General features: G+C 56.2%; 1 protein-coding gene across 1 annotated transcript in view; it reads left to right on the forward strand.

The window, feature by feature from the left end:
• PEBP4 (phosphatidylethanolamine binding protein 4) overlaps positions 1 to 23,318 on the forward strand; it is a 159,086-nt gene extending 135,768 nt beyond the window's left edge. The window contains exons 4-6 of the mRNA XM_040971389.1: positions 13,277 to 13,322; positions 15,396 to 15,509; positions 23,033 to 23,318. Of these exons, the coding sequence (XP_040827323.1) occupies positions 13,277 to 13,322; positions 15,396 to 15,509; positions 23,033 to 23,187 (315 nt within the window). The 3' untranslated portion in view covers positions 23,188 to 23,318. The remainder of the gene's footprint in view (positions 1 to 13,276; positions 13,323 to 15,395; positions 15,510 to 23,032) is intronic.
• The last annotated feature ends 4,274 nt before the right edge of the window (positions 23,319 to 27,592 follow it).

The following is a 27,592-nucleotide window of genomic DNA, read 5'->3' on the forward strand; positions in this document are numbered from 1 at the left end:
CATCCAGGTCAAAATGGGCCTTACCCATCCCTACCTCTCCCCCTTCCCAAGCTGGGGCCGCCAGGTTCCCCTGCTAGGTGGGAGAGCGCGCACGCCTCAGGCGCCTGCTCCATGGCGCAGGCGCACAGGCTCCCACAGTCACACATTCCCTGAGAACGCCCTGAGGCCCCTGCTGCGAAGCCTTTCCGGGAGACTTTTATGGCCAAAGAGGAAGTCTGGGCACCGTTGGAGCAGGCAAGCGCCTGCCAGGAGTGGAATTGGCCTATGAGGAACAGGCTGCTTAGTTAGGCCAGATCCAGCTGATAAGAACAGGACCTCATCATCTCAAATGATTTGTCCTCTACTTGGGGCTCACAGGTCCTGGGTCAAGAGGCTAAGTATGGAACACCCTCTGACCACAGAAGCACCTGGGTGGGGGGGTGAGGGCAAGGTTGGAGGGGCACTTGGGGACTTGTGGGGAGCCCAGCCCAGTGCCCTGATGTTCAGCGTCATAGCCACTGACCATGCATGGCTCCTTCGTCATACAATCATTTTTACAATCCCACTCCTCAGCAGTACCAACTACTTTTGAAGTGCCCTGTGGCACCCCCTGGCCAGTGCAGGACAGGGCAGGGGATGGCCATGCTCGTGGTGGTCCAGCGCTGAGTGGGGGGGGGGGAGGCTAGAGAGATCCACTCCTGGTGGAGGGCGGAGGTCTCCCCCAGCAGTAGGAGAGGAGAAGGAAGGGGAGGGCAAGAGTGGAGAGGGCAGAGGGCAGGGCAGAAGGGCAAGATTCAGGCTTCTTGGAAGGGGCAGAGAGAGAGAAAGAAAATGGAGCTCGCGATGAGAGAGCGCCTCTCTGCCCACACAAAGGGTGCCATAGGGTACATTTTTCAAACAAGGTGATGGTGGGGGACATTGATTCAGTTCCACTCACACCCCAGCTCCCAGCTTCTGGGCAAACCTTGGAGAAATGGCCAGCACTGAATTGGGGCAAAGAGCATCCACCTATGAAATCCAAAACACCTGGCTTTCGTTGCAGCCCTGCCACCTAATGAGTGGAGCAAGGCGCCCTCCCAAGGGGCTCATGTGATTCTGTAGGGCGTGGTGGGGAGGGGAGGTACATCACTGGGCAAAGGAGAGAACCTGGTGCCCATGAGCTCCTCCCTTGGTGTCCTAAATACTTGCTGCATGTGACACAGAGCCAAGTGGGGCTGGAAAAGGGGGTGCTGGTAGCAGGGAGGGAGAGAGGGAGCGGGGGAGACACAAGAGGAAGGCTGTGTAGTGAGGAAGTCATGTAAACAAGATTTGCCAAGATACACAGACTAGAATTATCTGTGAGCCAAGCTCAAGACAGATTCCTCCACTCTGACTGGTCAACTCAGACAGGGGGAAACCTCTAGCCACTAGGACATTCCCTCCCCCCCCCCACGTCTCCCTCCCACACCACATGACGCCTCTGTGACACCCCAGGCTGAAGCACCCACACCACCACAAGTCCAAAGTCAGCCCCAAGTGGCTTGTCCCCTTTCTCTACCCTACTCTGGGGTTGTGTGAGCCTCAGCCAGGGGAGATCTAGGGAGAGAATCAGCCTGGGTCTTCCCAACCCAGTGAGCACACGCAGGGTCGCCATCAAAATTCCAGTAGAGGGAAGGAGCCAGAACACAGCGTCCTTTGTTCTGAGGTGCTGGCCGATGCGTCAGAAGGACTGACTGAGCTCATGGGCCAGGATACCCAGCCTGTGTTGCCTATGTGTGCCTGCTGGGGTTTGGGCATGAGGGTAAGCCACTCCAGCTCTCCAGGGCTGCACCTGAGGATGGGATGGGGGGTGTCAGGTCCCACCCTTTCCCTCCTTCTGAAGCAGGATTCCCCCAGAGTTTAATGTCCAGAGGCATGAAGCCAACCCAGGCCCTGTGGTCCCTGGAGACTGTAACATTTACTGGAGTTTGGAGGGGGGAGTGGGGGAGTTGGAAAGGAAGGGCAATTCTCTCTCCCCACCAAGAATGGACAGGAACCAGGAGGGGGCGGGTTGTCAGGGCCCAGAGAAGCTGCCCTCTGCTGACCCCAATTATCCACACGGCGCCCAGAGGCAAGGCCGGGCCAGTGCCTGCTTGGGAACAACCAGGGCTGTGGGCTGAATCATCAAGGAGTCTTTCAGACCCCCCTCCCCCGCTCCTAGTGGCTAGTGGTGGCTCCCAGCCAGGTTCTGACACTTCCCCAGATCCTTGGGGAGAGCATCTGTACTTGCCTGGACCTCCCATCCTCTGGGGGACCTTGAGGGCTCGGATCCTGCTCCTCCTTCAGGGGCTGCCACTCACTCAAGACCCCTTTGGCCACACACCCCCTCAACTAACCCCCTATAAAGGGCTTGTCTGTGACAAATAGTTTGGATTGTCCTCCAAGTGATGCATCTTCGCCTGACCTATCAGAGGGCCGGCCAGGACAGAAGTCCCAGAAGGACTTGAGTCTCTCATTGAGTTCCTGGGAACACAGGAGGCAAGTATCTCTTAAAAAAAAAAAAAAAAATACTCCCTACATAGCAGGTCACACTGGCCTGCAGCCACAACACCCGGGGCTGTGAGCTCACCCGGCACCAGGAAGGCAAACAGGGTCAGGCTTGGCTGGTCCCAGCGCTCTCTCCACGAGCTGCTCGCGCGGGAGACCTCCCAAGCAAAACACAGGTGTTGCTGGTGATTCAGCAGGAGGCCCCGCCCCACGCCCGCCCCGCAGGAGCGGGAGTCTAGCTTCTCAGGTGCGAGGCTGAGGCTGAGATGACTCGGGGCGCGCCTATCAGGACCGGAGCAGGGGAAGGGGCGTGGCGCCGCGCAGCCCACGGGTACCTACAGCAGTCTATCTCCCAGCCTCCCGCCATCCCAAAAGGTAGACTTACCAATCAGGGTGTCTGCGCTTCCTGCCGCCCCATTCCCCCTGCCCAGTCCTAAGGTTGCCCACTTGTCAGCTGTACATTTCTGACCAGATTAGGGATGGAGAAAAGCTGCAGCCTCCCCCAGGCACCTCGGGCCGAGGACTCCTAGGGGTCCCCACAACACAGCTGTGGTCTGTGACTGCCAAGAGCCTCTGCCCCAATCCCACATGGAGCGGGAGGGTTCAGCCCCCAGGATGGCCCCTTCTGGTTTGGGAACAGGTGAGGATGAAAGGGGTGGCAGAAATCAGAGCTGTCATTAGGCTGCTTTATGAGCTCTGGGATGTTCATTACCCCCAACCCCATCATTAGAGGCTGCGGTGAGAGCTTGGGGCCCCTTCTTTATTGCAATAGAAACCGAGGGGGTTCTTTCTCCTCCAACTCCTTCTCCCCCCCCCAACAGGGCAGGAGGTGTTCAGCGACTTCTACAACCAGGTGTGACTCATTGCCCTTCCGCAAAGGAGGATCTGTTAGCTCCCAGAGGACAAGATAAGGGCCTGGGACTTCTTGAGAAAGGGGAGGTCCCATTCCCTAACCCTAACCCTGGCCTGGTAGCTGGAGGCTGGCATAAGATGGCATTGCCACCCCCAGCTTGCAGCTTGCCCCATTCCTCCCCCCAAGTAACACCTATGTGGCTTCCTCCAGGAAGTCATCCTTGTATATACTAGATGTGACTCTTCACTCCCATATGCCCACCTCACCCCCACCCTCCACACACACACAGACAGGCACAGCTTCAATACCTAGCAGGAGCTCCATACCCCAGGGCGGAACTGGCATCAGCCAGGGCAGGGTGAGAGAACTAGGCTACAAAGTGGGGAGTCCTCCCTCCTCACCCCAATTCTTTGCTTTATCTCTTGGCCCAGCTGCTTTCTCCAGGCCACAGGCAGGGAAAGGTTGACAAATAGTACACCTGTCAGTTGCCCCAGGGTGTCGTACCCTACCCACCTCCTAACCGGATCCTTGCACTTCAGTCCCAAGATTCCAGGTAGCCCCAGGCCCACCTGTTCTCCAAAAGAGGTGGCAGTGAGGACCAGAGGGGAACACAGTGACAACTCAAGCAGGGACAAACCTGATCTTTGGGAAAAGCCAGAGAGAACCCTCCATGCATGACAGGCCCAAGGCCTGGCGGGGGACGGAGGCGCCAGTGGTAGTAGGCTATAGCCCACCCCGCTGGTGCAGGCTGGCCAGGTTGAATGGAGTGTGGCCAGACCCCAGGAGAAGAGCAGGGGCTCCGAGCTGGCAGATTAACCAGCCATCATCTGCATTCATTACAGGCCCCTTGCCTGAGCAAGGCTGTAACCTCAACCACCAGGGTAATTAACTACTCCGAACAAAAAAAGTTATCGGAGAAGTTCCTCTCTCTCCCCTAGGGTTCAAGGCTGCTCCACTGGGAAGCTATTGGAGCCCAGTCCCGGTTTTGAGTGAGAGGTGGGCAATCGTCCCTTGACCTCTTTTGGGGTTCATTCCCTGTTGATACCAGTTGCCCTCTCCTCCCGTCTCCCTTGTGCCCTCAAGGCACCATTACCTGAAAAGACTGGGCCCTCCTTCACGTTGTGCAAAGACTGGTTTCAACACCCTTAGAGACCAGCTGTGTCCCGCCACAGGGCAAGCAGGAGGCCAAGGGCCCGATGCCCCGGCCCAGGTCTCTGCCATCCGCCTGCAGGGAGGAGGGTGATGCTGGTGTCGGCAACTCCAGAGACTGCCAGCTGGGCGACCTCCCTCCACCACCAGGCCTCCCTGTGGGCCCCCAGGCTTAGCGGGGCGCTCAGGGTCAGCAGCAGAGCCAGTCTTGCCAGGCAAGGCTATAGGTCTCCCTTGCCCCAGCTGGGGTCGTCGGTCCCTGAAGCCATTCGGAGACAAGACAGGGCAGGTGTGGGTTCAGGCTGGTGCTTCCTGAACTTGGCCTTGCTGGTTTTCCACAGTATGGACTGCCAAGCTCCTCAAACAGGCAGCAATGAGAGTGAGTCCCACGAGTGTCAGTGACCGTAGCAGTATCTTCTCCACTCCCCCCCCCCGCCCCGACCTCCCACTCCTGGGTGGGCCAATTTCATTGTTCCCTAGACACAGACATGCAAACCTGGATTGACACAAGCAGGCAAGGACACAAAGGCCCCAGCAGAGGGGACCCTTGCCTGGCCTGGACAAGAAGCACCAGGACAGGACCACACAGGGTGGCACTCGACTTGAGAACAGAATCCAAGGAAGTCACTTAGCTGCTGACCTCTCACTGACAGATATCAGAGCCCTACAGTAAGCCCTGGGATTCAGAAGAGCAAGCAGGAATTCTCTCACCTCCTCACTCCAGTCTCACCCCTGGGTCCCTGAGCACCTGGGGAACAGGAGCTGGCAGGGAGGGCCAGCGAGCAGTCTAGGGTTTTGTCCCGGGACAAGAAAAGAAGCCAAATCTGCTTTGGCTGCCACCTGAGCTGCAGTAGAGAGCAGATGGTACCTCATGCGTGGTCAGGGGCACCATCAGGGTGGGAGGTCTCAGGTGGAACCCAGGATTTCTGCTTGTGCACACACTCTGAGCTGCAAGGGGCTGGAGCAGGCTGGGGCCACAGTCACCCCACTGGAGCCTCTGAAAAGACCTCAGGCTGTGTGTGCTCCTGGGTTCACAGAGCCTCCAAATCTTGCCAACATCTTCTCTTGCTCAAGCTCCCCCATCTGTCCCTGACAGAGTCCCTCTCTCCCTCCCTCTCTACTCTCACTCCCCCCACCCCACTCACACACACACCCCTCCTCCGGTTCACAAGGCAAACCCAGCACATATATACCCATGGGGCAGGGCCCCGGTGGTCTAGAGGAGGCGAAGGGGCTGGAAAGTGTGGGCTGTGCTCTCTCCTCCCACTAGAGCTGATGAAGGAAAAACCCGAAACAGGCTAAAGCCAAGAACAGAACCCCAGACGCTGACTCCACCCACTTCTCCCAAAGAGGTCAAGGTGGAGGCTTGACATAGAAATTTGAGGTTCCCTTTTTATATCCACCCCTCCAGCCCAGTCTGTGTGGACCACCCTTACCCCACAGATGGCACAGGATCAGGGCACAACAGCCAGAGACAGCCAAGATTAGCGTGGCTGGGCGCAGTGGAGGGCATAGGTGCCAAGAGAGTCCCTTTCTGAGATGGCAGCCAGGCGAAGAGCCCAGGAGAATGAGCGTAGCAGACACCAGTATACCCCCTTCCCCACTGCTCATTGTGGGGATGGGGGCTTGAACCCTACGACTCCATCTTTCCTGGTCGGTCTGCTCTTTCCCAGGCCCTGCTTGTTGCAGAGGTTCCCTGGTTTCCTGATTGCCCTGCTCCCTGCAGGGAAAGCACACTGACCGTGTATCCCACCCCTACCTTCCAGCCCTGGGACGCAGGCAGGGCCTGGAGCCCACCCCTCCACCACCACCTACATCCTCTGCCACTGGCCACTCAGGCCCTCAGACCCTAGTCCTCAGCAGTCATCCATCCTGGTCCCCTGCCGAGGGTCTGGAAAAGTCCCACGTGTGCTTTGGCTCACCACAGGGCTCCCAGTTGCAGCCAAACCCCTGTGTTCAATGTATCATGCTCAGCTCTGACACATACCCATTGCTGTGCAAGACCACCTGGAGAGGCATGTGTGTGAAAGCGTGTACATGCCTGTAGTTGGGTGTGTGTGGAAGGACCTGACATTTGACAGCTCCGTAGGACTCCAGAAGATTCCATCTCCTACACATATATGTGGATATAAGGATTTGTGAAGAAGAGCATGGAAGTGTATGTGTGAGTCTGGGCGAACCTGTGCACATGTGTGGGTGTGGTGCCAGTACAGCAGTGTGGGGTGACTCATTGACCTCCCCTGGCCAGCTCGCTGCTGGCACCAGAGGCCCCCTCAGACACAGCCCTCCCTGGGTCCTGCTACTTCAGGCAGCTCTGGTCTCTCCCTCCTGCCACTCCCTCCCCACTGGCTGTTGGAAAAGTTGCACCACTGTTTTGGTTCCCTCGCTCCCATCGCCAAGTGATTTCTGGCCAAGTTTCTGCTGAACAGCAGAGCCAGCCACATGTCACCTGCTTCTCCACCCAGGGTCCCTTCTCTGGTCCCTGAAGTTGTCCCTGTCCCTTCCTTGCCATCCCAGATGACAGCTCTGGTTCTGGAGTTCTCTCTCTCTTTCCCTTCCACAGGGTAGGAGGATAGAGAGGAGAGAGGGGAGGGAGAAGGAAGGAGGCTGGGCTCAGATGGTGCCATTAAGATATATTAATGCCCCTCATCAAAGCATATTAATAAACATTATGTGCCACTCGCTCCACATACCCTGGGTGAGGACTAGCCCAGCGGGACAGGCCCCACATTCACAGCTGAGTAACCTCGGAACCCGCGGCACAGCCATTAGCCTCACGAGGCCGACCTTACCAGGAGACTGTCTGGCTCAGTCACAGCCCAAGAGAACTGGCAGGACTCAGAGGAGCCTGGGGTCTCTGCGGGCAGGTGGAGGCAGCATCCGCCTCCTCAGCCCCCGAGCCCCGCCTACTCCAGAGGCCAGGACAGCCGAGCCTTTCATCCTGAGTCCAGTGAGGAGCTCGAATTCAGTAACTCAGTGCTCTTTTCCTAGCATGGTACTATGGACCTTCAGAATATTCTATCTCCTAATCACCTGCTCATAGCAATTGCGGGATCTTGTTGCCACTTTACAGGAATGCAAACTTGGGCACTACGTGGTGCAGCAGCTTGCAGGTGAGCCACTGGGCCGCAGCCCAGACTTGCTGTGCAGAGGGAAGTCTGTGTTAAATGCAACCAGCAGAAAGACCTTGGCGGCAAAGCACCTGCCATTCTTAGTCGCTCTGCAAGGGGCAAGGGGATCCCTCTTTCTTTCCCCAGTGCCTTCAAGGTGGATGCCCATACACTGGCTGCTAGGAAGTTGAGCAGGTGGCAGGGTGAAGTGGCAGCAGGGGTGGGGAGAGGGGAGGAAAAATGTCACTGTTCCTTGCTATTTGGCATCTCAGTCCAGAGCTGTTGATGGGCTGCCACACAGACCATGGTGATGTTTAACTTTACAAAACGCATTCCAAGTGTTTTCAGAAGCTGGTACAAGATAATTAAGATCAAAACACAGGATTCTGGATTTCAGGGAAATGTACTCAGGAGGAACACCCCGTTCCCCACCTGATTCCAGATAAATGAGGTGTACCAGCCCCACACGCAGGTGCTGAAAGCTTTGGCTTTGGTCCCAGGTACCTAGAAATGGTTGTCCTTTGCCCAGCTCAATGCTGCTGCCTGATCACCATGTTTTGCTGGCATATCGCACAGTGTTTGTGCCCAGGTTGTCTTCGTCTAAACAAAATGGGGTATCCTCAGACTCAGTCCTGAACGAGTCCTTTGTCAGCCAGGAGGGGCAGCCCAAGCAGCCCCTCCTGGCTGACCCTCCCAGGACACAGCTGTTGAGCACTCGGATAGCTGTACAGGCCTCACTTGGGGTCCATGGCCCCCAGGTTGAAGCTGGCTGCTGGTGGCATTGTCCCAGTGTTCAAGGCTAACCCCAGCCCGCGGTCTGACTTTGTCCAAACACGTATGCTCGTTCTGGTTTCAGTGAGCAGCCAAGTCCGTTGCTCACGTGCGCTGCTTCCTCCACTTATGCTGCCTTCCCCTTCTCTGTCTGTCCAATGGAAAACCAGAAAACTTCACAAGCCACTGGCAACCTTGACCTTGAGAAATCTTGCTTCAAACGCAGTATCCTGGAGGGTGGTGAAGTTTTGAGTACAACTCCGCCCACCCTGGGTGACTCCTTACTTCCAAGAATCAGATCAGCGCCCCCTTTCCCAGCAACTCTGGAGACCCAGGCAGCAATCGACTCCAGGCTAGGAACTGGGACCTGAGAGTCCCACTGCCCTCTCTGTGCCCGGATTCCAAGCCCTGCTGCCCCTCTGTTGGCACATCCTAAAGACAACACTCACCATGCTGTCCCTACTCCCTTTGGAGGTACCGGAACAAGGCCTATCAGGATGAGACTGTATCTCTTAGGGGGGCAAGCTGGTGTACAAGATACCCACATGCCAGAGCCTAGAGCACTTGGCTCCCAGCTGGAGGGTGGATAGAAAATGCTGGATTTCATTGCATCTACTCCCCCAGGGTAGAGCAGCAGCCAAAGGGGTTAACTACCCTGAAGCCTTTCTCTTGAAGCAGGCCAGAGAGCAGGGTCTTCTCCAGACAGGGCTGCAGGGGCTCTCCCCCTTGTGCCTGGCTGCAGAATGGAGATGGCTGGGCAGCACCTGCCAATGCCCTCTACCTCTTCCTAGTCCCTTACCACTGGGTGGGGGAGGAGGGGAGGGAACAGGCAGCCTTGCAAAACAGCAAGGAACCTTCCGGTTGGATGCCAAGGCCAGCATCCACTTCTCATCTCCTTCTAGTGTCCCCTGTAAAGTGCACTGCCCTGCTCCCCCTATTTGCAACACCCTCCTTGGCCTCACCTTTCACTGTAGGGGTTCTGCTGACGCCCACTCCCCTCACCTCCCTGAGATCCACAAGTGCTTCCCCTCCTCCCCGCCCTCTCCACTCTGGTTTGAAGCCAAGTGGGGGAGTGATTGGATCGGCCCAGCCAAATGGGAAGAGGTGGGTGAGGGAGATGAAATCATCCCCAGTGCATTCGAGGAAACAGCCCCCCCCCCCCCGCCGGCCGACCTTCTGCGCTGGGGGAGGGAGGGTGGTCAGCAAGTCCCAGTAAGGACCCAGGGGCCTTGGCTGAGGCCGCAGGTGGGCGGGCAGATGCCTGCAGATAATTGAAAGGAGAATGAGAAACTTATCCCTGCATCCCTTAGGGGACCAGACACAGCCGGGCCCTCTCCCCACCCAGCAGACCTCACAGACAGAGTTCCAGCTGCAGAGTCTTCACCCAAGGGGGTTCCCCAGGGCAGGGCCATGGAAGGGCTGCCTCTGGAGGTCCCAGTTCTAGAAAAAAAAAAATCGAGCTCTCAGGGTGTCCCCCACAGAGACAGGAAATCAAGAGCAACAGGGTGAAAGTACAGCTGGATGGGGGAAGGGTTGGGGAGGGGCCAGGACACCCCACCCATCATGTGCAAGGGGCAGGCAAGACATTTACCCCCTCCCTTGAACCGCCAAAGGGTCCCTGGGTTCTTTCCCGTCCAGTGCACGCCCCCCCCCCCCCATGCATGAACTGTTTTGAGGTCGGCTGGTTGCAGAGGGCCTTGCCTTGAAAAATCAGAGTGCTCATCACAATATAAAATAATGGTGGAGGCAGGAGATGGTCAGGCAGGAGGCCAGACCCCTGGCTTCCTGTACTACCCGCTTTGATGGGATCTAGAATGGGGTGCTGTGACACTTGGTGAGCCCTTACTTTTCATATGTCTCCTATGCCAGTTCCAAAGTAGCTGCAGAAAGACATCACGGATGCTGAAGTTGAGCAGGGGCTCAGAAAGAGACCTCATGTGGCCGAAGCCCAGAAAGCCCTCTGAGTGGTCCAAAGTCTAGCTCCTCTAATTGCATCCTACAAGGAGAGTACTTTGTGTCTATTCCTAGGTCAGACAGTCATGCTGGTACCCAATACCTTGCATATATGTGCCCACACACGTATGTAGAGGTGAACACATGTGAGAAGTACATCCAGAACCGACTTTGTTTATTTGAAAGGCAGTGTTACAGAAAGAGACAGAGAGAGATCTTTCATCTACTGGTTCACGCCACAAATGGCCACAGCATCCGGGACCAAGCTAGGCTGAGGCCAGAAGCCTAGAACTTCTCATTTGGGTCTCCTACTTGGGTACAGGAGCCCAAGCACTTTGGACCATCTTCTGCTGCTCTCCCAAATGTATTAGCAGGGAGCTGGATCAGAAGTAGAGCAGCCAGGACTCGAACTGGCACCCATGTGGGATGCTAGCATCAGAGGTGGCAGCATAACCCTATACCACTATGCCAGTCCCCCAGTCGTGTAAACTATCAGTACTGCCTCTCAGAGGGGGTTCACTAGCAGGAAGTGAGAGCCAGGAAGGGGAACCCAGGCACTTTGGTATGGGGTGTGGACTTGCACTCAGTGTGATGTTCTGATCTGTGGAGAAGCTGGGAGAGTTGATATGGGATGGGACTGTCATGCCCCTGCAGTCCCAGACCTCTAGATCATACCTGTGTGTCGCTTCTTAAAAGTTACTTGAAAGGCAGAGTTACACAGAGAGAGTAAGAGACCGTCCACTGGTTCATTCCCCAAATGTCTGTAACAGCCAGGGCTGGACCAGGCTGAAGCCAGGAGCCAGAAGCCTCATCTGCGTCTCCCAAGTGGATGCAGGAGCCCAAGCATTTAGACCATCCTCCGCTGCTTTCCCAGGCACACTAGCAGGGCACTGGATTGGAACTGGAGCAGCCAGGTTTCACATCAGCACTTGTATGGGTGTGTTTTAATGATGGTTTTTCCGAAGCAGAACCTCCCGGAGGAGCCACAGAAAAGCACGAGCTACCAAGCCTTGGGTCTCAGCATCCTAGGCTCCCCCGCTTTCTCCACTTGCTGCTAGTGTCACTTCCTCTGCTGCTTCTATCCTTACCTTTCCAACTTTGGTTTCCTAGGCCATACCAGTTATCTGTCCTAGGACTGATGGCGAGGGATGGTTTATGGCTACAGGGAATTTGGCCAGAGCTCAGCCTCAGCCAGAGCAACAGCAAGGTTGCCCACCCACCACACGGGGACAGGTCCATCTCTGCTCTACCCTTCCTAGCAAGGGCAGGCAGCATGCTGTAGGTCCTGCCCCCAGGGGGATCCTGGCTAGTCCTAACGCCCTCTGCAACCCAGGGCTTTTGCTGTGTGCCCTGCTGATGAAAAGCTGTGCCTGGTGTGGGGAAGGTCAGGCTTCTGGGGGGGGCGGGCTCCCTGCCCTGTGCTGGCTGGGAAGAGAAAAGCCTTGCTCATCACAAGGGTGGGACCCTCTCCTGACAGTGAGGGACTGAAAAGAAACAGCCTGCTTAGGTTACCATTGTTTTGGTTTAAACAAACCCCTGGTCGTCTAGGACTGACTTGGAAAGGAACCAGGGTTGAGGGAGGCTGGGCTGGTTTTCCCCAGGGGGCCAGGCCAAGTGGGTGGGTGGGGGCACTCAGGCTCTGTCTCTCACCCCCACAAGGCCTCTGCGGGGGTCCTCAGCTCTTCTCCCTGGAAGACATGGCTATCAAGCAGAAGGGTCACCACCTCCAACCCCTGATCCTCATCCTAGGGCCTAGGACCTGCCCTGGGAGAGGAACAGGGCAGAGCTGGTACAGAGGGAAGTTGGGAGTAGGAGGTGGGGGTGAACATCAAGGCTTTCTGCTCTGTTCCAGAGCAGGAGAGGACAAGCCTGGGGGTAGAGGGGACCCCTGGGCAAATGACCCCAAGGAAGAACAAGAGCAAGTGAACAGCAGCCCTAAATGAGAGGAGGCCGGATAGATTTTGCAATGGGCAAATGGGAAGGGGGCAGTTAGGGCTCACTCCCCAATTCAAAAGGGGCCTCCCACATTCACTCCTTCCTGCAACCAACTCTCACCCCAACACCCCACCGCTGTCACTTGAGCACCACTGCCAGGCAGGCAGCAGGGGTAGAGCTGCACCAGAAAGGGCCTGGAGGACAGGGGCCAGGGCACAGTTAGGTGTTGGCAGAATCAATTAAAAGCCACGCTAATCACCATCATTAAGGCTATAAAACCCCACACCTAGGGGCCGCGGGGGCTCCCTGGCATGGCCCCGGGGCCCTGAGCTGTGGCACGGACCCAGGGGCCCAGCTCTAGTCCCTTTCATCTGAGCCTCTCCTCCTCCTGCACAAACAGTAATTAGCACCCGCCCCCGGGGTTGGGGCAATGGAGGGGGAGAGCCTCATTATCCCACAGACACTGAGCAGAGGAGAGGAAAAACGAAGACAAGGAGGAGAAACTGAGGCTACTGCAGTAGCCAAAGAAACCACCCTGGGGGGCTTGTATGAAGAGGGATTCAGAGAGGGGTCTGGGACTGGGGGGAGAGAACCTACTGCAGAATTGGTGGCCTGCTAACCTCACCCCACCTCCCACTCCATCGTACTCAACCAGCCTCTGCCTGCTGTTCTCCGGGGGAGGGGGGAACAGTGAACTGAGGAGGCAACCCTGAGGCATCCAGCCCCTCTTCTGGAGGGAGTAGGCCCTTGCAGGCTGATGGTGACTCCCTGTGCCCAGGCTCAGGTGCAGGTGCGCAGTGGCAGGGGAGGTGTGTGGAGGGATCCCATCAGGATCCCACTACCTGCCACAACACTGAGGTCAGGAAGTCCTTCCTGCACCTCCAGGCCAGCCTCAGCCAACTACATCTGTCTGTTCCTGTCTTCTGCCCAGTCTCACAAGCCCACTCCAGACCCCACAAGGGGTCCCCTACTCCCCCACAACCCAGGAGTAACACCCAGCCTTGCCTGTCTCTCCTTCCAGGGCGCGGACTTGAAGAAAGGGAAGATTCAAGGCCAGGAGTTAACCGGTAAGCACCATGGTCTGCCCCACCTGTAGGGGGCACGAGAGAGGGTGGGTGCAGCAGTGAGGGTGCTGCTGGAGGTCTGGGGTCCAACCGTCCAAGTGCAGCACCCCAGAGCTCTCCATGACAGGGTCCACCTGCGCGCTCTGATTCCATCTCTGACCTACCGCAGAAGGCCAGCAGCGGCGTCCGTGTTCACTTACCAATAATCGCTACCTTGGCTAAACCTCATTGGCTGCAATTCTGCCACTGCACAAAGCTAGCAGTGTCCGTTTGAAAGAGAATAAAACTGAGGCCAGAACGTCAGCTCCAGATGCACCGTTGACCAGGCCCAGGGCCAGCAAGGGGCCATCTGGACTGGAGAGCTTCAGCACCTAACTGGACTCTCCTCTGCTTCCCCCCACTTTCCCCCCACCACACCCCAGGTTCCTTCCTTCTCAGATTCCCACCCTGCAAACAGCACCACACTCAGCCTCATGGTACCCGGAAGCAGCCATGCTCGGATACCCTGTGGGCCAGCCTTCACATCCCGGCTGTATCACTGACTGTGGGCCCGGCGGAACCCCCACTCCCCAGCTCCCTCACTGAGGTGCAGAGAAGGCCTGTGGCTCGGGGCCTGACCCAAAGAAGCCGAGGGACAGTCTTGTCTTCCCACCCCAAGAATAAATCGCCATCCTAGACAACCAGTCAGTTCTGACCCCGGGCTTGTCTCCTAGGGGCTTGTACCCATGGTCGTAGCCATGCACACATGGCGCGGCTCCCCAGCCATGCTCAGGCATCCTTCTCCACAGCAGCAGTGTCTGCCTTTGCACACATGCCACAGGCCTCTAAGGCACTTCATGCTGTTGGCACCCCAGCCATCGCACACACCTGCGGAGGCTACACGCCCAAACCATACCAATTCACACAGCTGTTTCCCAGCACACCCTGCTCTGTTCCCACTCTGAACTCTTTAACACACATACACACACACACACACACACACATCTGACGAAGTGCAGTCTAAAATCTCGGGGAAAGATGAATAGTCAGGAATTCCCCTGACTGTTGGCACGCTGAAGGCCCCAGCAGCCGGAAGTCCACAGCGAGAAACCCTCCCCACAGTCACTGCTTCATCTGATGGGTGGGAAAGGAAGGGAGAGGGAGAAGCCAGCAAGTGTCTCTGCATCCCACCCCATGCCCACCACCCACCAGCAAGCCCTGGCCAGCACGCCTTCCCACCCACCCCGGGGAAGATCCCTGGCTCCAGCCTGTCTCCCATACCCCTCTCAGGAAGGGCAATGGAGAGACAGGGAAGGACAACCTCAGGAGGAGGTAGAGGCCTGGCTTTTAAAAACTCAGTCCGGGCCAGTAAATCCCCAGATCTGAGGGACGAAGGAATGAGGGCTGTTCTCGACTTTGTGCCAAAAGGCCAGCCTCTGCCCCACCCCCACCCCAAGGAGAGGGAAGAGGAGGAGGGGGAAGGCAGGCCTTCTCTGTCGGTGCCCCGGACGTCCAGCTCCTCCAGCTCCCATGATCAAACCTTTGAACCCAGTCCCACCCACCCCCGTAACCACTTCCAGATCCTCCAGGCCCAGCCAAGAAATTGGCTTCTTGGGGGAATTGAGTTCATAAGGAAATGCTGAAAAAATAAATAGAAATCCACTGCCAAATGCATTCGCGGAGGAAGATGGGTTTGTCTGGGGTCAGGAGGTGGCGTGGGTGAGGGGTGGGGGAGCACAGGAAGTCCAACAGGACAGACTAAAGCACAGACAGGACCAACACAACACCCAGTGACCCAGAAAGGCCTGGGAGCCGCACACGGGGCATGTAGGACCTTCTGGTCGGCCTAGAGTGGCTCCTCTTGGACCACCTCGTCCTCTGTCCCTTTGAGCCCCCCAGCGCCCCCAAAGTGTTCTTCCTTCCAGAGCCTGCCAAATGTACATTGGGGTGGCTGGTGATGGGGGAGTCCCCACCCGGTGCTGCTGGGAGGAGGAGCATGGTTTATAGAGTAATCAGGAGCAATGCAGTGCCACGCCATGCAGGCCCAGGGTGGTACGGGAGGGGGCACTCAGCTCACTCTGCTATTTCTGCCCGCAGCCTACCAGCCTCCCTCCCCGCCAGCACACAGTGGCTTCCATCGCTACCAGTTCTTCGTCTACCTCCAGGAAGGAAGGGTCATCTCTCTCCTTCCCAAAGAAAACAAAACTCGAGGTAGGCCTCCCCCATTTTCCAAGTGGCAGTGCAGGCAGGAGACCGGGGACATGTGAACATGTAGGAGTGAGCTGAAGGAGGTGTGGGCTTCAGTGGTCTCCCACCTCAACCCCAACCCCAGGAGCAAATCCCACAGTTGAAGTTGGCAACGTTAGCTGGGCTGAGATGATCTGTGAGGCCAGGTCTCAGAGAAGAGTACCTGGAGCCAGGGAGACCAGCACCCCCAAAACCTTGCACGGCATGTGTGGACAGCTCCCCCACAACACCTCAGCCTGGTAATTGCCCTTGTAATTGAGGCCAATCTGAGCAAGAGGGCCTTGGAATGCCACCATGCCGGTCTGTCTTCATTGGTCCCTAATTGCGCTGGGGCTATCTTAGTGCTGGGGCAAAGGCATCCCCGGCCACACCCTGCCACCAGCAACTCCGAACAGCAGCGTTCCTGGGGATCCACTCCCCGGAGCCTTCCCATGGCTCACACAGCCTGCGATACCTCAATCATCCTGCCACCAGAGCCATGTGGCTGGCCACTGTGACACCCCACACGTGAAGGCTTGGGGTTTCAGAGAAGAGGACCAACAATCTTGCAGAGAGACCACACGTGGCCCAGGCTGCTGGGGAGATGAGTGGGAGGGTGAGTGTCATGAGCCAGCTCCTCTCACCCAGTGACCCTGACCAACCTGCCATCCCTGGGAAGCTGGGCTAACCACCGCAGTGCCCTGAGGGCCCCAGGGGAGAGGAGTGCAGAGCCCAGAAGGGCACTGGCTGAGCAGGGAGTCCTTCAGATGTGTGCCGAGCAGAAACCGCCAATCGCAGAGGGCTCCGGGCCACCCCAGAGAAGCCGAGTCAATGCGACCTTTCCACCCGTGAACCTTGCCCAGGCGCCTCCAGCCCCTCATCAATCCGTAAATCATCCCCTTAAACAGCTCTGCCAAGGACATACTTTGGAGACTACCAGGGAAAGAAACACACATGCTAGGAAACCGCCCATGTTGTACCCAGGCCAAAACAAACTCCTCCAGCGCCTGGTACCCCATTTCACCCAAGATGGTAGGCCCTGGGACTCGCTGGGGTCGCCAATGCACAAGGCAGCCTGCACTGTCCTCTCTGCCAACTGGGAGACTCTCGTGGGATAGGGCAGTGCCTCAAGGTCCCCTGCTGGACTTCATGGTGGGACAATGAACAGATAGAGGCTGGTGCTTTCTGAGGCAGTGTCATCAATCAGTAGAGGCCTGGAGAAGCAGTGAGGGGGAGGGTAAGGCCCTCAAGACGTGCCCCCTCTCTCTGCTGTGCTGCTGAGGAGTCTGCCTGTGAAACATGGCACTGGGGCCCACGTGTCGGCCCAGGACACATATGGCAAGACACACAAGCTGGACACCTCTGGGGTCTGGATTGGATCACTGATCGTTCTGCGTCTTTACCAAAGCTGGGATTCCTTGGGCACCACCCTCCCCCACCCCCACTTCAGCCCGCCCCCTTCTTGTGGCCATAGCAAGCTCAGAAATTGGACTTGTGTCTGAGCAGAGTAGCCCTGGCAACTTCTCTGTCCTGTTGGTGGGCCAGGAAGTCATCCTCCCAAAGGTGAGCTCCCAGCCAAGGGGACTGTTTGCATCTACCATGTGCCCAGCCCTATGCCAGGGTGCCCCAGAAAGAACCAGCTCTCAGGGCCTAGGGAATTTTGCCTGCCCTGGGGGTGGGGGGGCACTTAACGTGGACTTGGGAGACTATGGAACCACTGTGCAAGAATAACTTATAATTAAGCATGTTGTTGAGGATTCTGCACAGTAGGAGGCCTGGAGTTGACTCTGGGGACCCAGGGCAAATGGGTCTCCTCCCTCCAGGGCAGCATGCCCTCAGCAGCCAAGAGAATGTGAAGGAGAGCTAGGGATCTGGCTTTGGGGCAGATTGGTGGAGCGTGCTCTCTCTCTCTCTCTCTCTCTCTCTCTCTCTCTCTCTCTCTCACACACACACACACACACACACACATAATCTGGGCCACCAATGGAAAACAAGCAAAGTCTCTGTGTGATGGGCCAGTCTCTGTGGGCTCTACAAAGGTTGGGCAGGGACTGGACCCTGGATAAAAAGGGAATTTCTTTTAAAGATTTAGTTTACTTTTATTTTATTTTTGAAAGGCCGAGTTATATAGAGAGAATACAGAGCTCTTCCATCCGCTGGTTTACTCCCCAAATGGCTGCATTGGCCAGAACTGAACAGATTAAAAGCCAAGAGCCGGGAGCTTCTTCCAGGTCTCCACCAGCCCCAGCCTGCAACCAGCAGGACAGTCACCTTCGTCCCCATGGAGCCTGGGAAGACTTCAAAGCACAGAACAGCAAGATGACCCATTCCCCTAGGGGCCAGAGCAAAAGCTAGCCAATTCTGACTTCTGGACAAGGGTCCTTGGCAGCTGTCCCCAGCTCACCTGTACTCCAGGAAGCCCAGCCCTGCTGACTTCTGGGCCCTTGGGTGACACGGGTAAGGCCCAGACATTTTGCACCCTGCTTGCCCTGAGCCTCTGTCGCTAGCAATGGCAGTGCCCTTTACACCTGTCCCTCACTGGTCTAAGCTGTGGCTGAAACCAAACTCCTAGGGAACGGTGATGTGCAGCACACCACGCCCTAGTCACCCGGAACACCAGCCAGGCTCACATCCCTTCTTTGCAAGGATGCACCAATGTGATGGCAGACAGGACAGGTGAGACAGAAAAGAGGCCTTGGAGTTCTAGGCCAGGCAGCCATGCACCACTCCACAAGCACCTGACTTGAGCAGCTCTGGGGTGGGCCCCCCAACAGATGCACACACAACACATGCGTCCACAGGGACCAGAGAAGAAGGATAGATAGGGCGCTGCCATGCGGGGTGGGGTGGGGGGTGTCACATCTTGCCTTTGGCCTTGAATTTAGTGGATTTAGTGAGACAAGCCACCAAGAGTGAGAAGGCAGCAGAGACCCCCAGGCGGCAGCCCTGGTGGTAAGAGAGACCAACACACAGGACCCCTGGCCGGGAGGGCCTAGATCGGTTTCCCCAGGCTAGAGCATTGCACAGGAAGGTATGGGGGAAGGGGAGCCAAGAGAGAAAGGACCCTTCTCACCCATGCACACACAGACAGACACAAACACATAGCCTCGTGCAAACAATCTGACCCCCCCTCCCACCTCCACCACCCTGTGACCTCCCACGGTGGTTCACCTGGCCCAGCCTCAGAATCCCCCAGGGCCCCGCCAGTACGGGCTTGTGGCAGACTACTCTCAGCTGCCCCTGAAGAGCCCCACCCACCTGGCAGAGCTGGGAGGACTGGGAGTCTGAAGGCCCCGTCTCAGCAGGTGCCAAGGCTAGAAACTGCCTGGAACAAGGCAGAGCACCCACCATCCGGGGCACAGCCGGACGAATGGCAGAGAAAGTACAGAGGAGCCCCACTTTGCACCCCAGCAACAGCCAAGCATGGTCATGACCAAAGACTGGGGCAGGGCAGCAGGAGCTAAAGTAGCAGCTTTTGGAAGTCACCCCCCCACCTGCACCCTTCCCTGCCTCCAGCCCCTCTTCCTTCTCTCAGCCCCCCAACCCCAGCTGCAGTTGAAGGGAGTCTTGTCGGTGATCTGCCAGCCCAGCAATTAAGAATCAGACCCACTCATAGGCTCTCTGTAGGACACAGGGGTACCCCTGGCACCCCTGTTGTGCTCCCTCCCACCAGCATCAGGGAGGCTGCTCCTCCAGCCCCCTGAGTTTCTGGAGCCGGCAAGATCAGCCAGTCAGCAAGTATTCCCCAGGAGTAATTGGATGCGACGGAAAGAGGACCGTTCAGCTCCCGGAGTACAAGTCTCTGGATATCATTTAAGGCACAAAAAATGAAAGGCCCGGGCCTCCCGCCTACCACCACCAGGACATCATTAATCTCGGCAGAAGGCATCGGCGCTTCTATCACAGCAGCCAGCCCCAGACGCACCAGACAAATTACAGTGCCGAGCTGGGCACTCCGTGGGGCAGTTATTAGATTGGAGTAGAGGAATTTTTGTTTTTGTTTCTTGGTTTTTTTTTTTTTCATCCAGGGCCACTGTCCCCTAACAAGCAGCAGTGGTCTCCTGCCTTGGCAGAGAAGAGAACAAGACCAGGCAAGAGAATGTCCCTGGGTTGAACACAAGTCCCCTGCCCAGGGATGGGGATGGGGGTGAAGGGTGAGGCAGCTCAGAGCCAGACGCTCAGATTTCCCACAAAGACTGCCCCTAGCAGTCAGTGCTGTGGCACATTTTACCAGGGAAAGCCTCTACCTAGGATGCCAGCATTCCACAGAGGTGCCAGTTAAAATCCCGGCTGCTTCACTTCCAACCCAGCTCCCTGTTCATGAATAGGAAAAGTAGCAAAGAATAGTCTAAGAACTTGGGCCCCTGCCACTGGTGCATAAGACCCAGATGAAGCTCCGGGCTCCTGGCATTGGCTCGGCTCAGCCCTGTCAGGTGTGGCCGCTTGGGGAGTAAATCAGCAGGTGGAAAAAAAAAAAATCTGTGTGTCACTCCCTCCTTCTTTAATACTGATTTTCAAATTAATATTTAAATTTTTAAAAAGACTGCCCCCAGGACAGGAAGCACCAACCTCTATCCTCCCCAAGCCTCACATGGGCAGCAGGCTCCACCCTGTCAGCCCAAGACTGGAATAGGGAAGCCACCTCCCCAGCTTCCTGAATCCCACTCTTTGGGTTGAGAGGGAAACGTGTTGGAAGCCCAATGAGGACTCAGAGACAAGCAAGGTGGGGTAGGGTCACCCAGGAAACTGAGCTGTGCTGATGGGACACTCAAAGAAAGGTTCTGTATGGTGGGTGAAGTTACCACATCCCATATCAGAATGCTAGCTTAAGTCCCCACTGCTCCACTTCCCATCCAGCTCTCTGCTAAGGCACCCAGGAAGTCAGCAAAAAAAAAAAAAGCTGAACTACTTGGGTTCCTACCAGCAATATGAGAGACCTGGATGAAGTTTCTGGCTCCTGGCTTTGTCCCGGCCCAGCCCTGGCTATTGCGGCCACTGGAAGAGTGAATTAGCAGTTTTATACCTTTCCCATAAAACATAGCTTAAAAGAAAAGCAAGCCTGGGAAGGGAAGCCTGGGGGTATCCGTCAAGGGTCCCAGCACCGTCCATCCAGAGGAGGAAGTGACCAGTCATCCCCTCAACCCCTGCACAGGGTGGGAGCAGCACCCCTAGGGTTGTGCAGGGACCAGCCCACTCTTCCTGCCTTGAGCAGCCCCCCGGATAGCACTACAGCTGCCACTGGGCGGCGTTAAGAGCTGGGCAGTAGACCGCTTCCACCTCCTGGGAGGGCCCCTGCCCCTGTTGCAGCCTACGTGGGTCCCGGGTACCAGCGCGGTGGCCCTAGGCACCCGCAGCAGCACCACCCTCTTCCTGCATGGCTGGACGGAGCAGTGCCGTCCAGGAAGGGGCTTTCCTCCCAGCGGTGACCACAGAAGCCACAGCTCCCATCTCACCCTACACACCCCCGGAGGGCCTGACTCACCCCCTCTTCCTTCTAGAGCTTGCTCAGGGTCAGTTCCTCTCGCCTCTGTGGCAGGAAGCTAGCAGGGTGGGTAGAGGTGGGGGGGGCGGGGAGAAAGGGGACAAGAGAGAGTATGTAAGGAGCTAGGGAGGAGGTGGGAGGCCTAGGTCTGAGAGTGAGAACTGCAGGGACCTTGGTGGCAGGACTGGCTGGGGGTCCAGGGTCCCCCAGGGCTCATTCTGTACTGGGGGCATCTGCCCGCAGTGCTACCTGAAGACAGCCACAGGCTACTGGGTCAAGCTCTGCACGGGGATTTCTCCCCGGCAGCCTGCTCTGGTCTCGTGGTGGGTTTCAATTCCCTCCTAGCTGCCCAGGCTCCTTCCTGCCCACCACTCAGTGAGGAAGACCCCGTGCCTGCCACACGCCAATTCCCCATGAGCCTACTCCCTGCAACCACACACAAGCATGCGCCCCATCCTGAGGTTGAGGTGGGGGTGTCCTGAGACCACACTTCCTTCCCAGCCAGCCAGGTCCCCCTGGCCAGGGCTGCAGAGTCTCTGAATGGACACACAGAAGACCCCAGCCCCCAAACACTGAGAGAGCACCTTGGCTGCCCCAACCACAGAAGAGCTGTGTGTCTAAGGGGTGGGGAAGGGACTTCTGTCCAGCCCTCCCAAGTCCAACCCGAGCATGCAGTCACTGCTAAGTCAAGTGGGATCTGAGGGAAGCTGACCAGGCCCCCTTCTTGGACCACCATCACCCTGCTCATGCACTGGAGTGCTCTGTCATTACGGAGTAAGTGTGGGGCTCCGGGAAGAGCGCAGAGTACACAGGAAGCACTAAGTTGGTGTGTTGCTGTTGCTGCTGCTGCTTCAGTTATTCCTGTGGTTTGCACCATTGCTCTTACCGGTTGGGTTTGAGGATGGACAGCAACCCTATCTTTGAAATGCCCACAGCCCTGCAGGGAAGGGAGAAGGTGGAGCTGATGGGAGGATGACAGGTGTAGAGAGAGCGGTCTGCAAGTCGCAGACAGGAGAAGCCCTGAGAAGAACCTGAAGCTGCTGCTGGCACCCCTAAGCCCCCCCTCTGTAAGCAGGAGATAGGGCTGCACCCCCACACCCCCCACAGCCTACTGCCCCTTGACCAGCTGTACTGCAGACCAGGCCCTCCCCACACACTCTCTGCACCCACAGGTGATGCAAAATCAGAAAAAATAAAAAAGCAAAAACCCAAACAACCAACCAAAATACCAAGTGGAGGGTACGTTTAAATTCCCATTTCAACTCCAGATAAAAGACAGAAACGTGCTTTCTCAGGTGTATTCTGTGCGATGTGTGGGACACAGGCCACACCCACAAACCACTGGCACATTCTGGCAGCCTTCTGCCCTGGGGTGCTTGTCGCCCAGGGTTTGAGAAACAAGAGCCAGGCATCTGAACACTTACCTACCTGGACCCCTCGTCTCTCCCCAAGGGCTCTGCTGTCCCTGCCCTATCACTGGGCCTAGTCACACCTGTCCCCAACATTGTATTCCTCCAGGAACCCTACAGGAGGAACAGCAAGAAGAGGTGGTTTGGTTTGTGGCAAGGCAAATCTTGGTGGGCAGCTGGGGTGGCCAGGTGGGAAGAAATCATCACAGCCTTGGCCATGAAGTCTTAAAAAGTCTGCAGGAAGGGTGGGCTGCATAGAGGAAGTGGGCAGCCCAGAAGATTGGGCATATCCTGTCTGAGGGGGTAGAGCTACACCAAATAAAGGCCACTAAAGGAGACCCTGGTCCTTGTCCCCTCATCCCCTGTGAGATTTCCCAAGAGTGCTGCTAACCTCCAGAGGGCTACCTCTACATCCAGGAGCCAAGGGTGCTCCCAGACACCATGGTCAAGGTCATCACTGGCTGTCTCCAATTACCCTGGAGCTGCAAGCTCACCCCTGTCTCAGGCCTGCCCATTTGCTCTCATAGCCCTGTTTCTCTCTCTCTCTCTCTCTCTCTCTCTCTCTCTCTCTCTCTCTCTCTCTTTCTCACTGCCACCCCCTCGGTTTATCCTCCCAGCCTCTTGGAAAATGGACAGTTTCCTGAACCGTTATCGCCTGAATGAACCAGAAGCAAGCACCCAGTTCATGACCCAAAACTACCAAGACTCGCCCAGGCTCCAGGCGTCCGGCAACGGCAATGGCAACGACAAGGCCAAGAGCCAACACAATTAGAGATGACTGCTTGCCGTGCCTGACCGCAGGGGTCACCCTCCTGGCATGGGTCCACTTGCCACTACCACCAGCCTGCTGTGGAAGCCCTCTGGGTATGGACCCCTTCTCTCCCCAATTAAAAAAAATCATCCAGACTTGGCATTTTGTTTTCTTTCTTTCTTTCTTTCTTTCTTTCTTTCTTTCTTTCTTTCTTTCTTTCTTTCTTTCTTTCTTTCTTTCTTTCTCTCTCTCTCTCTCTCTCTCTCTCTTTCCTTCCTTCCTTCCCTCCCTCCTTCCTTCCTTCCTTCCTTCCTTCCTTCCTTCCTTCCTTCCTTCCTTTAGGACTGGCGCAAATCCTTGCTGTTTATACTCCAGGATCCCTTATGGGTGACCGATTCATGTCCTGGCTGCTCCACTTCCCATCCAGCTCCCTGCTTGTGGCCTGGGAAAGCAGTCGAGCACGGCCCTAAAGCCTTGGGATCCTGCACCCATATGGGAGATTCAGAAGAAACTCCTGGCTTCAGATTGTGTCATCTCTAGCCTTTGCGGCCACTTGGGGAGCAAACCAGTGGACAGAAGGTCTTTATGTCTCTCCTTCTCTCTGTAGATCTGCCTTTCCAATCGACAATTTTTTTTTAATTAACTTAGTAGAAAGATTTACAAAGAGGAGGAACAGAAGCAGAGAAAGAATAAAATTGACCTTCTCTATGGTGATTCACTCCCCAGATGGCTGGGTTAGTCCAAAGCCAAAACCCAGGAGCTTCTTCCAGGTCTCTCTCATGGGTGCAGAGGGACTTACTGCTTACCCAGGCTATCAACAGGGAGACGCGTGAGAACTGCACCAGCCGGGACACAAACTGGTGCCATACTGGGGGGGCCGGCACCCAAGGCAGAGGCTTAGCTACTACACCATGTCTGTGCCTCCCCACTTTTTTTAGGATCATTTATTTGAAAGTCAGAATTACAGAAGGAGAAAAAAATCTTCCTTCCCCTGATTGACTCCCCCAATGGCTACAACATCCAGGGCTGGGTCAGGTTGAAGCCAGGAGCCAAGAGCTTCTTCTGGGTCTCTCACGTGAGTGTAGGGACCCACGGACTTGGGCCATCCTCCACTGTTTTCTGAGGTGTGTTAGCACGGACCTGAATGGGAGGTGGAGTAGCTGAGTCTTGAAGCAGCACCCGTATGGGAAGCCAACATCACAGGTGGCAGCTTTACTCGCTATACCATCGTGTCAGCGTCCGTTTCAGAGGAAGTCAACCAGTGTTCCGCACTGGGGTTTAGGGTGAAGCTGTGAGTGGGGTTGGGTAACCGGACAGGCATGGTGATCCTGGGGCCAGCGTTGCAGCAGGGCTGCTGTGGGATCCTCATAGGGACCCCAGGCGAAGAACAGTTGGCTAATCCCTCCCCGCCTTGGACTCAGGGGCGAGCAGAGCAGCCAGCACCTGGGGCTTTCAGTCTAGTCAAGCCGAAAACATTGACCAACTGAGTGCAAACCCACAATGATGTGTTGGGGAACGAGAGGTGAAGGTTCAGGGAGAAGTGACGTTCAGTACAGGATTGGAAACTGCCCCACTGGGTTGTGGGGCAGGGGTGAGGCTGGTGAGAGTGGTAGTGGTATGAGAGTGGCAACAGGAGCAGATAAGATTCCAGAGACATGGGTGGCAATCTCGCCTCTCCCCGCAATCGCCTCTCCCCTGCCCACCACCCCCTCCACAACCAAGGAAGCAAAAAGGCCAAGAAGGAATGCAGCTAAAGAGAAACAAACAAACAAACCAACAGGGAAATGGGAATGCTGGGCGAGGAGGCAGAGGCCGGACAACGGGTGATCTGCACCCAGAAAACCACAGGAAATCGCCAACTCGACAGCTGGACAGGGACAGGCAGTGCCAGCAGAGGCGTGCTCTTAGCAAGCTATGAATGCATGTCTTCATTTGTGCCAGGAAGGGGCCCGTGGCATCCAGACTCATACAAGGCCTGTGCAGGCCCTCAGCTTCCACACCTGAAAACCCCTGGAAAGGCGTCACTCACACCTGAACCAAGGCTCCCCAACCCCACCCACCCACAGCTTCCCCACCCCAACTCCAATTTGTTGAAGACCACTCCCCCACACCTCTTCAGCTCATTTTCCTGCCCGAAATTAACAGCCCTGTCTCCTCTGCCACTCAGGGAGACTCGTGTATAGAAGGTGCTTTAAGGTGTCCAGATGGAAGCAGCCAGCAGCACACAGTTGGGGGAACCCAGGGATGCTTGCTGAAGGCAGGCGGGACCCCGCCAGCCCTACCCTCCACCTGGCTGAACAGCCACTTGGACAGTCGGGATGGAAGAAAAAGCAAGGACATGGGGAGGTGGAATTTGTGAATGGAGAGAGAATGGGACAATGCCCCCTACATCGTTCCCTCCAGGGATAGGTTCCATGCCCTGTCCAGTTACAATGGGCAGCAAACTCCTGGATTCTAGAAAGGCATGTGGGCGCCAGCATTGTCTTGCAGTGGATTAAGCTGCCACCCGTGTCCCATAGCAGAACACCAGGTGGAGTCCCCAAGCCACAGCAGATACACTTCCAACTTGGATCCCTGCGTATGTCCCTGGGAAGACAGTGGGCTTGCACTCCTGCTGAGCCTCTTAGAGACTCAAATGGAACTCTGGACTCCTGGCTTCATCCAGGATCAGCCCTAGCTGCTGGGCCATTTGGGGGTGAACCTTCTCTCTCTCTCTCTCTCTCTCTCTAACACTGATTTTTGAATAAATCTTTCCTTTACAAAGGAGGTTAAAAATGGCATTTGGTGCCAGCTGGGACAAAAGGAGCTACTGAGCCTCCCATGCCCTCCTACCTCACCAGGCAAGCTTGTAAGCAGAGCTAAATACGCAGCAAAAGCCAAGTGTCCAGTCGCAGAGTGGGCATTGCCTCAGAGGGGACTTTCTCGGAGCCCAGGCTCCCTTGGGACCTTCTCCCCAAGGCCCCCCGCACCACCAGGCCCAGAGGCTAATTGGCTGCTCCAGTTGATGTCCAGGCAGGGCCAGGATAAACAAAAGGTCAGCTTCCTAGAGCCGCCCCCAAAATCTAGACTCATCCTTTTCTGCCCCCTTCTGCCTTTAATTCTTTGTGGCTAGCGTGTTTATTTTGGGTAAGGGAAAAAAAAATCGGATGTTTATCCTTCGAGGAAATTATCGGCTTGCTTGCTCTCCTCGCTCTCCTTTTACCACCCCCCACCTTCTTTTGTCCTGGTGTTTTGAGCTTCAAGTTCAACTGCCAGAGAGAGACGCTCCCTCCCTATTGGCCCCAAAATGTGAAAGAAGGACACAGCTGGCCAGCTCTCAGCTAAAGCCAGCCTGCCCTGGCAGTCCTTGGGAACCACAACGGAGGCAGCAGAACACGGGGAAGCCCGGAGGACATGTGGGACCTTAGGGAACCCATCTCTGCTTGCACAGGCCCCTGGGTCTTTTCTCCCCACCTCTCTTGCCCTCCGTCTCCTGTCCTTTCTCCCTCTCTCTCCTTCTCTCCCTCTCACCTCTTTGCTGCTCCCTCCCCCTTGCAGGAAGAAACAAGATAGAAAGATTGCTTTGAGAGCTCTTAGGAAATAGCCAAAAAAGTGAAAAAAAAAAAAAACCCTAATTGTGATCTGACATGATTATCCTCATCACCACTGTTATACACTATTCAGGGAGCGTTCTGTGTAGCAGCATCTATGCCAGCTGTGTAGAGTGTGGCACCTCATTTAAGGATCCCCACACAGCTTCCCTACAGGTTGCTGGAGGTTTGGAGGGGCAGGGCGTTGGGGGGAGGGGGGGAAGGGACTCCAGATCTGTCTCTCTTTGGATTGTCACAATAACCTAGTGGTATATGTGGTACATCCTTGCCACATAGACGAGGGAACAGATTCCTTAGAGTGGCCACACCTTACAAGCCATGGTGGCATCTGTTGTTGCCATCAGCCTCCTCCCAGGTGACAGGGGTAAGCATCACTCCAATGTACCCTCTCTGGGCAACAGAAAGGGAGGGTCAGCTCTCCGATTCATTCAAGAGCTGGGCCTGTCCCACGAGGGAAACTGAAAACTTAAGAAAGAAGTCAAGGCCTTGACCATCTCAGACCAAGTGGGATTTGTGGAAAGGCCAAGGGATCTTGGCTGCTGAGGGCAACAGCCTGGCTCAGCCCAGGGCCGCAGTCTCATCAGTTGCTGTCCTGGATCCAGACTCAGCCCTGTCCCCTCTCCTCCACACCTGTGTGATAACCACTCTTCTATAAAGAAGAGAGGGAATGTCCCTTAAAGTGTAGTGATGATGATGATGACAATGGTGATAGATGTGATGATGGTGTTGGTGATAGTGGTTTAATGATGATGATGATGATGGACCCGTGTGTTGGAACTAAGCAGCCTTGGGCCAAAAAGGAACCTTCATCTGTACACTGAGGGTGCTGTTTTCCT

Source organism: Ochotona curzoniae, unplaced genomic scaffold (assembly GCF_017591425.1).
Source record: "Ochotona curzoniae isolate NIBS_2020 unplaced genomic scaffold, NIBS_Ocur_1.0 contig_21, whole genome shotgun sequence".
NCBI lineage: Eukaryota > Metazoa > Chordata > Mammalia > Lagomorpha > Ochotonidae > Ochotona > Ochotona curzoniae.